At 44.3% G+C, this 17,088-nt stretch overlaps 1 protein-coding gene across 1 annotated transcript; it reads left to right on the plus strand.

The window, feature by feature from the left end:
• Positions 1–1,229: 1,229 nt before the first annotated feature.
• On the plus strand, positions 1,230–17,073 carry gorasp1a (golgi reassembly stacking protein 1a). Its single transcript, XM_034104354.2, has 9 exons — positions 1,230–1,380; positions 2,207–2,287; positions 2,414–2,617; positions 2,737–2,823; positions 2,948–3,078; positions 3,227–3,359; positions 3,602–3,710; positions 3,807–3,998; positions 15,658–17,073. The coding sequence occupies exons 1-9, from the start codon at positions 1,318–1,320 to the stop codon at positions 16,155–16,157; spliced, it is 1,500 nt and encodes a 499-aa protein (XP_033960245.1). The 5' UTR covers positions 1,230–1,317; the 3' UTR covers positions 16,158–17,073.
• The last annotated feature ends 15 nt before the right edge of the window (positions 17,074–17,088 follow it).

Consider the following 17,088-nt stretch of genomic DNA (forward strand, 5'->3'; position numbering starts at 1 on the left):
TATACGAGTCATCTTTCATCCAGTCACACACACATACAGAGGCAAGGGCTGCCATGCAAGTTCCCACCTACACACACACACACACACGCACGCAGATTGGCCATGCCATTCGGAGGAATTTGGGTTTTTTAAGAGTCTTGCACAAGAATACATGTTGACAACAGGGGCTTCCGTCATAGTTGACTGTTATTTTTCCTCATATTTTAATCATACTATATTATGACTGTTTTTGACACACTTTACCATTTTGTCTTTTCAGATAATTTTCAACATAGAGGCCTACTATATTATGTTGTTGTTTCTGATAATTTCCACATAGACCTACTAACTATAGTATCAAGATTTTTATATATATTTTTGACAAACTATACTTTGTTGTTTTTTCTCATATTTGTATCATAGGCCAACTATCAGAGAAATGTATCATAAGTCTCCTTTAATATAGGTCACTAACTTTGATTTTCTCATGCCTTCAACAGACAGAAGGGTGTCATCTTGACCATTGTCAGGCATTTATATTATGGATGTTAGGTTTGTTTGTCTGATCACCATTTAAACTAACTTTAATGTACATTTTGATTGGATGTACCCTCCATTTTCCTGTGTATTTTTCCTGTAGTAAGTGCTTGCCTTTTAGTTTGAACTTGGCCAGATCATTGTAGGCTACTACATTGCTGGTGCAAGACTCTCCTTCAAGCTGGAATACATTTATTATGTTGAATGCTTTAACTCTTCATTGAATAACACAGTTTGGTTTAAACTTGTATATTTGTTGATTTCTTACCAGAGGGTGATTAATTGTGGAATTTCGACCACACTATAATATTTCCTTTTTTGTTATGTTTTTTTCATACTACACTAGGACGTATTTTCTCATATTTTCGACATAGGCTACTATATTATGGCTTTGTGTTGACATACTATACAATGTCATTCTTTATGAAGTCTTCTGCATAATTTCGAAATATATATCGATATTTTGATAAACTGAAGTAATATTAAATGTAGGCCTATAAACAAAATAAAGTCGAACAGTGACAGGGACTTTATAATGCGACATATTTTAACTTTCTTTCTCCACACACTCTACCATAATTTAAAAAATGTGCAGTACATTAAACGGTGACTTATCACTGATTTCCATAACTATGGTCACAAACACTACGATGCGTCATCCTGCGCGGTGTGTTCGATACCTGCCATGTTCGATTGTTTTGGACTACAGACAAGATGGCCGCCGTCTGTCAGCCGTAATCATTCTCATACTCTTGATATTTTCTGATGAAATTAGCTCATATTTGAAAGTTCCTTGCGAAAATGGGGTTATCACAGAGTTCAGAAGTATCCGAAGGAGGAACCTATGGATACCACGTGCATGGCGTAAGACGTTATTCCTCTTTCTTTGATTTAGGACAGCGTGTACAGCAGTTTATCATGACTGTTACTATATGCTAACTGGGAGCTAGCTGATGCAAACCCCACCGGTTAAACCCGATGAGCTGGCACTGTTTACTTATTGACCATGCCACATAATCTCCTATCTACTAGTGTAATACTGCAGTAAATACGGTCAAATGAGGCTTGTAACTTGTTTTATATAATGTCCACCAGCAGAATGGCGTTAGTCCCCTGATAATTACCCTACATAATTGGTTTTTAAAACCGTAGTCATAGTAGCATAATTGCTAAATATTAGCTAATGCTCTGACTAATATAGCTAATGGTTTTCAGCTTGATGGCAAATAAAACAAGATGAATTTTCACTAGCCTGCGATCCTCTCCTTACTAAAACCCTTTCTTTAATCCCGTTGCATGAAAAGTATATTTACAGTAAATAACATTAGTGCTGATTTGATTAACTAAATAATAAACAAAATCGATGCATCGATCGAGAGGGCGACCAAGCGATAATCCCCAACATTTGGTATTTCAAACGTTGGTGCTTTTCTGTTATTTATATGCTTGTAATTGAATATTTTGACTGTAAGGCTGACCAAACCACCATTATAAGGAGACTTAAAGATGAATATATAAATGATTAATCCATAATAGGAATCCCTATTTGCAGCTATTAACCTTGAAGTAGGTAGGGGAAGAAATAGATGATTTACATGCTCCAAAAACAATATTCTGGTTTTGTCATCATTTTCATATTTAGACATTTCCAACTCATTTTCTAAAAGCACAATTCTTTCGGTTTCCACAGCTGCAGCCAAATTCCCCCGCAGAAAAGGCCGGACTGCAGCCCTTCTTTGACTTCATTCTGTCTCTGGACAACAAAAGACTTGTAAGTTTATTGATTGTCCACTTTTGAGTAGTAATGTCCCTTGTCACACAGGTTGGTCATTAACAAAGATTGCACAGACATACAGAAGCATAAAATAATGACTCTTTTGACTCTTCACATCACCAGAACGAGGAGAATGACCTGCTGAAGGAGATTCTGAAAGCCAACATGGAGAGAGCCGTGGGTATGGTGGTGTACAGCACCAAAACCACGAGCGTCCGTGAGCTGGAGGTGGTGCCCAGCAGCATGTGGGGGGGACAGGGCCTGCTGGGGGCCAGCGTTCGCTTCTGCAGCTACCATGGAGCCAACGAGAATGTCTGGCATGTTCTGGTGAGCTTCTTCATCAAGAACTAGGAAAACCAAACCAACTGTCCTTACAGATTTGAACTTCAATACCCCATTATAGCTCCATCTTCAGTTTACTAACGCCTGTTAATGCTTTCCTGCAGGATGTGGAAGCTAGTTCTCCCGCTTCATTGGCCGAGCTTCAGCCTCACAGCGACTACATTGTCGGAGCGGATCAAGTGTTGCAGGATGTAAGAATCATTTTTATATAATGCTTACCTTTTTTTAAACTGATAATCATTAGTAAGATTCATTGTATCTTTTAACAAAGCTGTGAAAGATGGCTCGTGGTTAACTTCTTCTGCTGATTTCCAGTCAGAAGACTTCTTCTCGCTGATCGAGGCCCATGAAGGGAAGCCTCTGAAGCTGATGGTGTACAACACAATTTCAGATGCCTGCAGAGAGGTGGTGGTCACACCAAACGGAGCGTGGGGGGGAGAGGGCAGGTACGTGAGAATACACAGAAACATGCTTTAGTGACTGCTTTTGTACTATGTCAATCAACCATTGTGAGGGAACAGAGAGTAAGCAGTCCATTATTTTACAATGAAGATTTCCTCAGATCATACAGCGTTATTCTGTTTTCTCTCTTAGTTTGGGTTGTGGCATTGGGTATGGCTACTTGCACCGGATCCCAATAAATCCTGAGGAGACGCCGGCAGAGCCTCCCACCTCTGCTCCTGAGGAGGAGCCTGCTCCGGAGCTGCCGACACATGGATACACAGAGGTACATCTGAGTTCACATTAAGTCATTTTTTACGAATCTATTGTTCTCTTTCCAATTAAGTGAATAATTATCAAGACAAAAATATTTCCAAAATGTTTTTAATGTCACATTTGAACCGAGAAAACCAGCAAATATGATGGCATGTATTCTAGATATATTGCTTATGTCACTGCTTATTTTTTATACACAAGATTAATCTATTGGTAGAGGCAGGGCTTACATATTCTTCATCTGTTTTCCAGACACCTTTGATGGCACCTTCAAGTCTAAGTGAAGACGTGATAGATCTGGAGAAGATCACCCTCGATGAGGCTCCTCTACCTCCACCCGTCCAGAGGGTCATGGACCCTGGTCAGTTTCCTTAAGAGGATAATGATATGAGGATAATGATATACGAGTTGAGTCTTGTGTGTCTCCCTGCAATCTTATTGATTTTTTTTCCTTTAGGTTTCTCATACACTGAGGCGGCAGTTGCTACCCCTAACCCGGCAGATCTGGTGGACAGACTAGATCTGTCCGTGTCTTCTATCGACATGACCAACAATTTACTGGCCATGCACGAGGAGAAGGACGAGGAGAAGGACGGGGAGAAGGACGAGGAGAAGGACGAGGAGAAGGACGGGGACATCTCTGGCGTTGGTAAGTTTGGGACAACATCATACAAAGTTTCCTGGAGGAAAAAACGTGGGCTGAATGGATTGGGAGATAAGAAAGTTAATCATTCATTCCAATATTTTTAACCAAACACCTTCCTATCAATATGGCAGATTTGACCATTTACAACATATTTACAAATTGAGAATACTGATAAATAAACATCACAACTGTGTAATTAATGACTAAGTGGGTAAAGGCAAGTAATAGTACAGCTGAAAAAAAGTCAAAAAATGACATCACTTAGGATATTACATATGTATTACAATATCTTGTCTCGTATCACAGTATAGATATAATATCCATGGGCGTCGCAGCCATTATATGAGGGTGGGACAAGTCCCCCCCACCTTTTGAAATGATTAGTTTAGACCCCCCCACTTTTACTATGCGGAAAGACCGTGAATCGGTCTATCCACTCGCCGCTCTCTGTAGAGCGCTGTGTCAGTGCTTCATTATCAAATCCATTCCACTTGCTTATTGTGAGAAAGCCCAAATCAATGAAACACCGTACCATGTTTTCACTGCTACTTTGTACCAAGGCAGATTCTCAGAGCCGTACACATGGATGTATAATAAGAACGGGATACAGTGTGGGAGGTGGGGCCTCATTAATTCCTATGAGAGTTGTTCATTGGAGCATGATGATAAAATGGCCCAACTTTTGAGAGAGCGAAACGTCACAGATTACCCGGCATGCCTGAGAAGTACCCGTATGTGCGCTCATAGCGCATGCGCAACTTTAACCAAAATGCTCGTTCACATCAAGCACGTCAATTTGCGTACACGTAACAGCACCGCACGTTCATGGTAATGGATTGTTATTATGATGGATTTGATATTAACCAGGCGGCAGTTAGCAGCTAGCGGCTAGCTAGTAATTATGCTAATGTACATCAATCGTTATGTACTTATATTACGCTGTAACAGGATCTAGTGATATCCAAGCAACAGAGCTTCATTTAGCATGAAAGAATTATTGCACTGTATATATATATATATATATATATATATATATATATATATTAGGGCTGTCAAACGATTACAATTTTTAATCAGATTAATCACAGCTTAAACATTAATTAATCATGATTAATCACCATTCGAACTATGTCCAAAATATGCCATTTATTTATGTATATTGTTGTGGGAATGGAAAGATAAATGAAAGAAGGCGGATATATCCATTTAACATACAGTATCTATGTTTATTATAACATTTTTCCGCGTGTCAAAATGAAAGACAACCCACATACCTATCAATCATCAAACCGTGGGGTCTTAATTCATTACGTGTTGATTTCTATCAACGGGGGAGTACTTCAGAAAAGTCGACAGAGAGGGGGGGGGGGGGCTAGTGGAGTACTTCGTGACCACAGTGTGAACGTTGTGATCAGCTGTTTTAGCGCAGTTCTCCAGTGATGGGTGGAGTCTCCCTCCGCAGCCGGTTGGCGTAGTTTTGGCACAATTCCGTTGTACAGACCGACGTTAACAGCAGCCCTGTCTGTGCACACGGAGACCGACTCTGTCGTCCGGTGATCTAACCGCCTTCTGGAAAAGCTTCACAAGTACGTCGGTACGCAAATGCGCTTTGTGACACAAGTGACGGTACGCATTTCAGATTACGCACATAACCTGCGTACCAGTTAGTTATGTGCACCCCTGTACTACAGCAAAAGTATTCTCCGTCGGGACTTCCTGCAACAACACGATGCCGTTATCTTGATTCTGATTCGCCAGAAGACATTATCAAAGATGTTCTATTGAGAAGTCGATCACTACGTGACAAAAGTTTTCAAAACCGTGGCTACTGAAATCAATCTTACTAACTGCTGTCTGTGCAATTTACTCCGTGAGTTGCAGACTTTATTTTGCTTACTTTAACATCATTTTTCATGGTGGGGCTAAGCCATTTCTTGGTATGGGTGTAGCCTACCCCAGCCATACCCTGGCGCTGCCACTGGTGGCACGTATGGGGCGGGCCATTCTGCACATGCGTTAAATATTTTAACGCAATTAATTCAAAAAATTAATTACCGCCGTCAACGCGATAATTTTGACAGCACTAATATTATACATATAATATATATATATATATATATATATATACATACAGTGCAATAAGCTTCTTAGTGCAATAAGAAGCTACAGGGACCTTAATCTAATATTAACTTTATTTAATACAAGATTTACGGTACAAGATTTACATCATACAGCCCATGTAGTATAATATTTTACAAATGATGAATTACAGCAAACATGTGCAATATATCCATTATTACATCTCCGTGGGATGGCAGTAAGGCGATATGGTCCGTTCTTATTGTACATCCATGGGTAAAGATAAACGCATGTAGTACTGAACACGTAACATGAACGTGCCGGGCGGCGCGGTCCCGTGGGTTAGATGTGCGTTCATAATGCAGAGGGAAATAACTCTCAGAATAACGTTATTAGCAAATTTTTACAACTTGAGGAACGAATGTTTTTAATAAGGGCTATACAAACGTTCATACTGGGTAGTTTATTTAGTTTAAAAAAAATTATCCAATGATTTACAGAGCACTCTTTCCCCATGTAAGTCAATGGGAAAAAGTGTTTCCGGGCCTGGCAACCAAACGGAAGTGTAGTACCGCCGTTTGGCCGCCACGAATATTTTCATCTGAGTCCGGCGCACTTCCTGGGGGCTTGGGAAATACACATGCTGCGTTTTTTGTGTTTGTGTTTAGTTGTACAATTATTTCCACGCTGCGAGGCTCCGGTGTAGGTACCATATCTGCTCGGGGTACCATATCTGCTCGGGTGTATTTCCGTCGCTTACCAATGACGTCACGCGTTGTGATTGGCTGTACGCGGTAGCGTTTTTATATGTACAAAAGTGGTGGGGCACAAAAAACTTAGATGTCTATTTATTAGGGGTGTAACGGTATCCGTATTCGTCCCGTACCGTCACGGTTCGCACGTCACGGTTCGGCACATGCAGTCACACGGCGAATACGCCTTTTTTTTACGAGTGGGAAAAAAGTCTGTCACTCAGGGCAGTATTACACTATATATAATCCATGGGGCGGTATTGCGCCTAAAAGCCAGCCGCTCGTAAATAACAAATGAAGAACAAGAACAAAACACAACAAAACGAACACAATACATGAAGAAGAAAAGTTAGTAGCTACGGCGAGTTCACACAACACACAGGAGCTAGAAGACCCACCTGCTTCTTTTAAATCAGCTGTGTGGGAACATTTCGGGTTCCCTGTGGACTACAACAATGATGGGGTGCGAGTTGTGGATCGGACGAGGACGGTGTGTCGGCGTTGTTCGACAGCGGTGCGGTATGCTAGTGGTAACGCGTCAAACATGCTCAAGCACATCCGAGTCAGTCTCAGTCCCCAGCGAGAGGGTTTTTTCTCGACGGCAGGTGACATAGTTACCGCCAACAGATCTGCCCTCACCACTGACAATGTAGACAAACTCATCTTTTTGATGAACAACTTGAAAATAGAGTAAAGCTTGAGTACCTTTATTTAGGCATAATGGCCTCATACACTCACAAGTTAATTACACATGTTAGACATTGCTCCTAAAGGTACAGATTTTATTTTGTTTTATATTTATCATTGTATTTATTTTATATTTTGACATCAGGAGATGTCATACAGTTCTGTATTGCCTTTTATTGATTGTGATTCAAACACTTTCTTATTATTTATTTTTATATTTTCAAGACATTCTTTTTAGTTGTACAGCTTATTTAACCTTTTTGTTTGACATCAGCCAATATAAATAATATGGCCATCTGAGTGTTACTGTTTGTGGTTTGTTTTTAACTGTGTAATACAGTTAATGATCCCAAATGTTAGAGTTCCTTATTTTCACACCAAAACTTGCACTACTGTTAAAAATAAATAACTTTTTTTTGCTTGTCCTTGTTGTACCGAACCGTGACCCCCAAACCGAACCGTGACTTCTGTGAACCGTTACACCCCTACTATCTATATATAAGCTTCTGTAGTGAGGTTCATGGCTGGTGAGGCACTGGCACTGGCACTTCAGGTTTACAAATATTATATTTTGACCTAAATCAAAATATAATATTATTTTCAAAAGCTTTTTTTGTCTGATCCTTCGATTAATTTTAAACCGACAGTTCAACAAAAGGATACCCATCCATCCATCCATCTTCTCCCGCTTATCCGTGGTCGGGTCGCGGGGGTAGCAGCTCCAGCAGAGAGCCCCAAACTTTCTTTTCCCTGGCGACATCAACCAGCTCTGACTGGGGGATCCCAAGGCGCTCCCAGGCCAGCGAAGAGATATAATCCCTCCACCTGGTCCTAGGTCTACCCCTTGGTCTCTTCCCAGCTGGACGTGCCTGGAACACCTCCCTAGGGAGGCGCCCAGGTGGCATCCTAACTAGGTGCCCGAACCACCTCAACTGGCTTCTTTCGACGCGAAGGAGGAGCGGCTCAACTCCGAGTCCCTCCCTGATGACCGAACTTCTCACCTTATCTCTAAGGGAGACACCAGCCACCCGGCGGAGGAAACCCATCTCGGCCGCTTGTATCCGCAATCTCGTTCTTTCGGTCATGACCCATCCTTCATGACCATAGGTGAGGGTAGGAACGAAAATGGCCCGGTAGACAGAGAGCTTTGCCTTCCGGCTCAGCTCCCTTTTCGTCACAACGGTGCGGTAAAGCGACTGCAATACCGCTCCCGCTGCTCCGATTCTCCGGCCCATCTCACGCTCCATTGATCCCTCACTCGAGAACAAGACCCCGAGATACTTGAACTCCTTCACTTGGGGTAAGGACTCATTCCCTACTTGGAGTGGACAGTCCATCGGTTTCCTGCTGAGAACCATGGCCTCAGATTTGGAGGTGCTGATCCTCATCCCAGCCGCTTCACACTCGGTTGCGAACCGATCCAGTGAGTGCTGAAGGTCGCAGACCGATGAAGCCATTAGAACCACATCATCTGCAAAAAGCAGTGGTGCAATCCTTAGTCCACCGAACTGCAGACCCCCCCCCCCCACGACTACGCCTCGAAATCCGATCCATGTATATTACAAACAGGATTGGTGACAAAGCGCAGCCCTGGCGGAGGCCAACCCTCACCGGAAATGGGTCCGACTTACTGCCGAGGACCCGGACACAGCTCTCGCTTTGGGAGTACAGAGATTGGATGGCCCTGAGTAGAGACCCCCTCACCCCATACTCCCGCAGCACCTCCCACAGTAACTCCCTGGGAACCCGGTCATACGCCTTCTCCAAGTCTACAAAACACATGTAGACCGGATAAGCGTACTCCCAGGCCCCCTCCAGGATCCTTGCGAGAGTAAAAAGCTGATCGTTCCACGACCAGGACGGAATCCGCATTGTTCCTCCTCAATCTGAGGTTCGACAATCGGCCTGACCCTCCTTTCAAGTACTTTGGAGTAAACTTTCCCGGGGAGGCTGAGTAGTGTGATGCCTCTGTAATTGGCTCACACACCCTCTGATCCCCCTTTTTAAAAAGGGGAACCACCACCCCGGTCTGCCACTCCTTCGGTACTGTTTCCGACTTCCACGCAACGTTGATGAGACGTGTCAACCATGACAGTCCCTCAACACCCAGAGCCTTCAGCATTTCCGGGCGGATCTCATCCACCCCCGGGGCTTTGCCACTGTGGAGTTGTTTGACGACCTCAGTGACCTCCCCCCGGGAGATTGGCGTTGATCCCCCGTCATACTCCAGCTCTGCCTCTAACATAGAGGGCGGAGTTGTCGGGTTCAGGAGTTCCTCAAAGTGTTCCTTCCAACGCCCCAACACTCCATCAGTTGAGGTCAACAACGTCCCATCCTTACTGTACACAGCTTGGATGGTTCCCTGCTTCCCCCTCCTGAGGTGTCGGACAGTTTTCCAGAACAACTTTGGTGCCGCCCGAAAGTCCTTCTCCATGTCTTCTCCGAACTTCTCCCACACCCGCTGCTTTGCCTCGGCCACGGATGAGGCTGCTGCCCTTCGGGCCTGCCGGTACCTTGCAACTGCCTCGGGAGTCCCCCGGGATAACAAATCCCTGAAGGCCTCCTTCTTCAGTCGGACGGCTTCCCTGACCACCGGTGTCCACCAGGAGGTTCGAGGGTTACCGCCCCTTGAGGCACCTAGGACCTTGAGACCACAGCTCCCCGCCGCGGCTTCGGCAATAGAGGCTTTGAACACCGACCACTCTGGTTCAATGTCCCCAACCTCCACAGGAATGCCCGAAAAGCTCCGCCGGAGGTGTGAGTTGAAGGCCTCCTGAACTTGGGCCTCCTCCAGACGTTCCCAGTTCACCCGAACTACACGTTTGGGCTTACCAGGTCTATCCAGAGGCTTCCCCCGCCACTCGACCCAACTCACCACCAGATGGTGATCAGTTCACAACTCCGCCCCTCTCTTTACCCGAGTGTCCAAAACATACGGCCTCAGGTCCGATGATACGATAACGAAATCGATCATGGACCTTCTGCCTAGGGTGCTCTGGTACCACGTACACTTATGAGCATCCTTATGTTCGAACATGGTGTTTGTTATGGCCAATCCATGACTAGCACAGAAGTCCAGTAACAAACCACCACTCCGGTTCAGATCAGGGGGGCCGCTCCTCCCAATCACGCCCCTCCAAGTGTCTCCATCATTGCCCACATGTGCGTTGAAGTCTCCCAGCAAGACTAAGGAGTCCCCTTCAGGAGCCCCAAACAGGACTCTTTCCAGGGTCTCCAAGAAGGCTGAATACTCTGAACTGCTGTTGGGTGCATAAGCACACACAACAGTCAGAGTTTTCCCCCCCATAACCCGCAGGCGTAGGGAGGCGACCCTCTCGTCCACTGGGGTAAACTCCAACAACGAAGCACCTAACCGGGGACTTGTGAGTATCCCCACACCCGCCCGGCGCCTCACACCTTGAGCAACTCCGGAGAAGAATAGAGTCCAACCCCTATCCAGAAGTAAGGTTCCAGAGCCGACGCTGTGCGTAGAGGTGAGCCCAACCAGATCCAACTGGTACCGCTCCACCTCCCGCACAAGCTCCGGCTCCTTCCCCCCCAGAGAGGTGACGTTCCACGTCCCCAAAGCCAGCTTCTGCCGCCCGGGTCTGGTCCGTCGAGACCCTCCGCTTTCACTGCCACCCTTCTGGCAGCGCACCCGACCCCATCGATGTTTCCCGTAGGTGGTGGGCCCGCGGGACGGAGAAGCGGAGGTGTTGCCCACGTTGCCTTTTCGGGCTGGGCCCGGCCGGGCTCCGTGGCGGGCTGGGCCCGGCCGGGCTCCGTGGCGGGCTGGGCCCGGCCGGGCTCCGTGGCGGGCTGGGCCCGGCCGGGCTCCGTGGCAAGCCTGGCCACCAGACGCTCGCCGACGAGTCCTCCTTCTGGGCCTGGCTCCAGAAGGGGACCCCGGGCTTCCTCCGGGCCGGGTATCCTCACTTCTTGTTCTTGTTTCTTTCATGAGGTCTTTTGAACCAATCTTAGTCTGGCCCCTTGCCTGAGACCAATTTGCCATGGGAGACCCTACCAGGAACACAAGGTTCCAGACAACACAGCCCCCAGGTTCATCAGGGCACACAAACCTCTCTACCACGGTAAGGTGCTGGTTCTTCAGAGAGGATACCCAAAAAATGTAATTTTATCATTTAAATATTGAATTGTTCTCTCTTAGTAAGATCCCATTTTCAATAAAATTGCGGTCTGACCTTGACTTGAATATGAAGTCCATTTGCCTATCCTTCTGGACAAAAATCTCTACTTTTTTGTAAAAGTCCTCCTTATCTTCTTGTAGTTTCAAAAGTCTATCATAAATCTAATCGATAGATTTATGATTCGAACATTTTAAAAGTAGGGTAGACAGGTGGATATTATCCGGCTGAACAAAACGTGCATTTATCTAACAGGTACGTTTCCCACGATCTTATTTTGAGCTATTTTCTAAAATCCTATGGAGAAATCTCATTGCTTTTTTGTCGAGGGAAGTCATGCGCAGCTTACTTCCTGGTTTTAGGACGCGTCTCTCTCCTCTTCACACACCACACTTTTCGCGGCACACGTACTTATAGCCAATCAGCTCTGAATGATGTGAGATGACGTATGGTGGGGATGGCAGCTCTCTGCCCCTATGGTCATTATTTTTTTGCCACACACATTAAATAGGAAAATACTCTGAGCATGCGCAGTGTAGTTTTTACAGTCACCATTCAGTTAGACAGTGAGAGGGAGGGGCATGATCGGGTTTTGTCCCACATGGCTCTTAGAAGAACACAGACTAAAACAGCAATGTACAGACGAATCAGATGATTAAACATGATTTTAAAATATATTTTATATATATTTTTTGCATTTTTTTGTAATCATTATATTTAATACTTTCTGCTGACACTAGGTGGGGCTGTGTCCCTGAGTATTTTATTAAATATCTGAACTTTGCAGAGGAGTTGGGGGACACACGACACATCAAATCACATCTACAGATCAAGACGAAGCGAATGGAAGTACTCCCATACTCCTAGCGTGTGAAAATGTTTGTGAAAAACGTGTGCAAAGTCTCGGAAAACGGAGCAGTGGCTATGATGCTAGCTTTGCGGCTAGTTGTTATTTTTTATGTTTGAATGTTAAAAAATAACAATCGACAGTGTAAACATAATTATGTAAATAACCAATTTGTGTTCTGTGAAACGGAAAAGGATTTTACATTGTTTTTGTTACTTTCGTTGCAGTGTCTTAAATGTAATTTAGGTTAAATTCCTGTTTGAAGTTGTTGCTATGGAAACAACATGACGGAGAAAAATAGTAATATCTTCTACATATAATAACGGACAAAGTAAAGAATGAAGTGTAGGCTATGCCTGTTTGAAGTTGTTGCTATGGAAACAACATGACGGAGAAAAAAGTAATATCTTCTACATATAATAACGGACAAAGTAAAGAGTAGGCTATGTTTAAATGTTCGGAATTTGACCGTGTATGGTGGCCCTCTTGAGTTGCCGTACAATATGATGGATGCGACGGAAATACACCCGAGCAGATCGGGGCCCTTTCTCATTTCATCAAATCCCCCTCCTCGACTCCTCTGTCCTCCGGTAGTGACCCGGAAATGAATTTTAGCGCGCCATGTTGAAGGACATCCCATTTCTCTAAATGCACGTCGAGGACCGAGCATCGAGGAGGCTCTCTGGAGGAGCTCTAACCGAGGATACACTGATGGGTCCTCCACGGTCCTTCACGGATGCATTTCCGGGAACAGAGATGTTTCAAAGAGTCGTGACGCACGGCCGGACTTATCTCAGCCAATGACAGCTCTGCATGCATCCCCTGGATATTATTTTAGAAACTGCTTTCATCGCGACGCGATGTTTACAGTGAGAACAGCTGTGAGGTGCAGAAAGCAGAGCAGTGTGTAAAATATATATCACTCAGTATAACAGTCCTACTCTCTTTATTTGCTTTAGTTTAGTAGATATCTACAAAGAGTCGATATTTTTCTAAAACCATTTAGTGCTTCACAATAAAATACACTGTGTGTGTGTGTGTGTGTGTGTGTGTGTGTGTGTGTGTGTGTGTGTGTGTGTGTGTGTGTGTGTGTGTGTGTGTGTGTGTGTGTGTGTGTGTGTGTGTGTGTGTGTGTGTGTGTGTGTGTGTGTGTGTGTGTGTGTGTGTGTGTGTGTGTGTGTGTCAGTTGGTTTGGTGTCCTCTGCATACTTGTAAATACAACTTTTGGCCCGTAATTTATTTTCCTCATTGTAGCGGGGAGAGGGGGGGGATATATCCAGTCTCTGATAGTGTTACGAGTTATAAGAGTGCTCTGTTTGATTCTGAAATTGTATTTATTTACATAAATATATACACATATATATGTGTGTGCGTGTCCGCATCTGTAGCCTGTTATTGTCTCATGACACCGCACTGTGAATGAATCAAAGTAAATATATAAGTCGTCATGAACACATCTGTCCATCAGACAGAGGGCTGCTGTGCCTCCTGTCATCATTAATGGCCGTCTCTTTAAAATGACCAGAGGAGAGGAGTTCTCATTTCTCTAACCGCCTGCTGCTTCCCCTCCTCTCTCCTCGGTTCCCCTCCTCGGCTCCTCCGCTCGCATCTCCTGTGGGCGGGACTAAGTATCGAGGATAGGAGTCGAGGAGGGGAGTCGAGGAGGGGAGTTCGAGAAATGAGAAAGGGCCATGGTACCTACACCGGCGCTAACGAGCGTGCTCCACTAGCACCCGGATATAAGGTGCTGTTTTTAAAGAGGTGGAGGGAGAGTCCTCTCCTGTCAGACTGAGAGGCGTGTTCTCTAAATGGAGATTGGCTAAGATAACGCAGTATATGCTCCGACCGTCCACACTCACAACAACGTCATACAGACATAAATAAACCAGCGACTGTATTCGCCATGACACAGACAGTCTGTGGTTTGTACTTGTTTAACTTCTAGTTTCTGAACAGATATGAGGAGCTGTGAGCTTGAGTGCTAACAGCTAACGGCTGATGTTGTCTGTGGTTCGCTTTGACGATGACATCACGGCTCCGCCTAAATCAAATCAAAGTTTATTTATAAAGCACATTTAAAAGCGATTTTTGGTCGGGCCAAAGTGCTGTACATGTAATAAATACTACAATCACTTAAAAAAACATTACTACATTCATAATAAAAGACAATAAATTACAACAGATATATAGAAAACACAGGGAAAAAAGCTCACTGCGTTACTATAGTTACTGCCCCAGCTACTAAACTGTAATGGAAACGCAGCATAAAGTGAGCCAGTCCTAACAAGGCCTAACTATACCGTACTAAGCCGAGCGAGGCCCTGCAATGGAAATGTGCCATTAGTGACGTAACGACAACCAAAATGGACCCATTGGTGGAGCTCCTCACACACACACTCTTTTAGCGGCGAAAATGTGACGAGCTGGGGGGTGATAGTGGAGCTTCGCAGCGCGGCGAAACTGTGGCGCGCTTACACTGTAGGTGTGCCGCGTTTGGGGATGCGGGTGCTTGTGGAGCCTCGCAGATGGGGTTGATGGGGCTGCTGCAGCACCCTCAGCACCCTTCCCGTGTCCATTCGCGCTGTAATCCTGGATTACCAATCAGAGCACACTGGGCTCACAGGGAGGGGGGGGCAGGAGCTCCAACAAGGCGTTTAGGACAGAGTGAAAGTCAGTGAATACACATACTATACAGAGATGCTGTATGTGAAACCAATGTGAGTTTGGAAAATTGCACAGTATAAATATATTCTAGTAGACCTCAACAATGGAATTATGATCAGTAGAAATGGCCATGTCATGGGACCTTTAATGTATTTAACACTGTGCAAATCCAGAAATAATATCTTAATACACCACTGTTAATATTGTAATGTACATGTTACATTTTGTAGTACAATGTGCACATTAATAATTGTTTGTATACATATTTGATTATTTTTGTAATCTTTTATACGACATATCTTTAACTCAAGTTTATAAAAATAAATGTAATTTGTATTTAAAAATAAATTGAACATTCTAATGTGAATTGTATATGTCAATATACATATTTTTATTCTCTTTTTGATCTATTACATTCTAAAACAACTGTCACAAAACCCAATTTTCCCGGGATAACATTTGTTTTAATTCTACTTCCTGTTGTGCAGAGGAACTAGAGGACAGTGTGCTGCTCTCTTCGTCAGCGGAGAGCCAGCCCGACCCGCAGGAGCTGAGCTCCGAGGCGGCCATGGAGCTGAGCTCCGAGGCGGCCATGGACCTCAGCTCCGCTCTTGCTTCCACGGACACGGACCCATCCCCCCCGCTCACAGAGGCCACGTCCCTCTCTCTGTGTGAATCCACTGAAAATCCACCTGTGTGTGAAGCTTCTCTCCCTGTAGAGTCTCCAGAGCCCTCTTCTGTCCCAGCAGAAGACCCCACCCTGTCTCCTGTCCAAATCGACCAATCTCCTGCTGCCGATGAGTTCACGGCGGCAGAGGATTCTCCTGCAGAGCCAGCAGAGGAGACAACAGAGGAGCCAGGAGAGGAGACAACAGAGGAGCCAGCAATGGAACCAACAGAGGAGCCAGCAATGGAACCAGAGGAGCCTCTAGATGTTTCTCCTGCTCACCAATATGAAGGTGACGAGGAAGAACCGCCTCTTGAGTAAGCTCGCACAAAAAAAAAGTGATGTTGACAATCACTGGGGCTTTTTTAAAGGAACACTGTTTAGGGAAAAAACAGAGACACGCTTGTCTGATTTTATATTACAGTCTAACAATCCCTCATGAAGTAAGTTACGCTACAGAAACAAACTCATTAGAGAAATACTATTTGTTTTATATGTGGGAGAGTTACTGCTAATTTGTACACAAAGGTCAAAGCATTTTCATGCTTTGGTGCAAAATTATTAGATTATACGGGTGACTGGGCTTTGCTTCGGTTGAATGAATACTTTAACACTTCCAAAGGCATACAGCAAAGCACAGCCGCACCTTAATATCCCAAAACACTATACTACTTTTTTTTTAAGCGCATTGTTACATCTGTTGTGTTTTTAAAAGAAATCCCAAAGCTTTAAAAAGGTAGCATTTAAGGTTATACGAGGGAACATTTTACAGTACTGCCCATGTTATGGATTTTTTAAGTGTTTGTATGACGGAAATGTTTGTGCAGAAAATGAGTTTACTCCAGGTTTCACGAGGTCAGTATGTTTTAAACACCGTTTCTTAAATTTGATTTATTCAGCTATGCAGCCTGGGATCTGTTACAAATAATTTGTATGGCTGGAATCATATCCCCCATGTCTGATTTTACTCTTTTAAATATTTGTAATCTATGCAACAGTAGACATATGCTGCCTGTGAGTTGGCAGATAATGTGCAATTGTTAGATATACAGTATGTAAGACGTCTAGCCACAGTGATGCTGCTGTTGAGTTATTATTTCTCTTTCTAGGGGGCTTCTTAAAAGTTTTTCACTGTCAAAGTAGGTGCTAGTGTGTAAAATAAGGAAAAGTATTTTTGCAGATATTTTATCAATTAATTGTATGTTTTATTAGGAATGAGTGCAGAATCTTTTGATGAATGTGAATGGGTGAA

This window comes from Pseudochaenichthys georgianus, chromosome 17 (assembly GCF_902827115.2).
Source record: "Pseudochaenichthys georgianus chromosome 17, fPseGeo1.2, whole genome shotgun sequence".
Lineage (NCBI taxonomy): Eukaryota > Metazoa > Chordata > Actinopteri > Perciformes > Channichthyidae > Pseudochaenichthys > Pseudochaenichthys georgianus.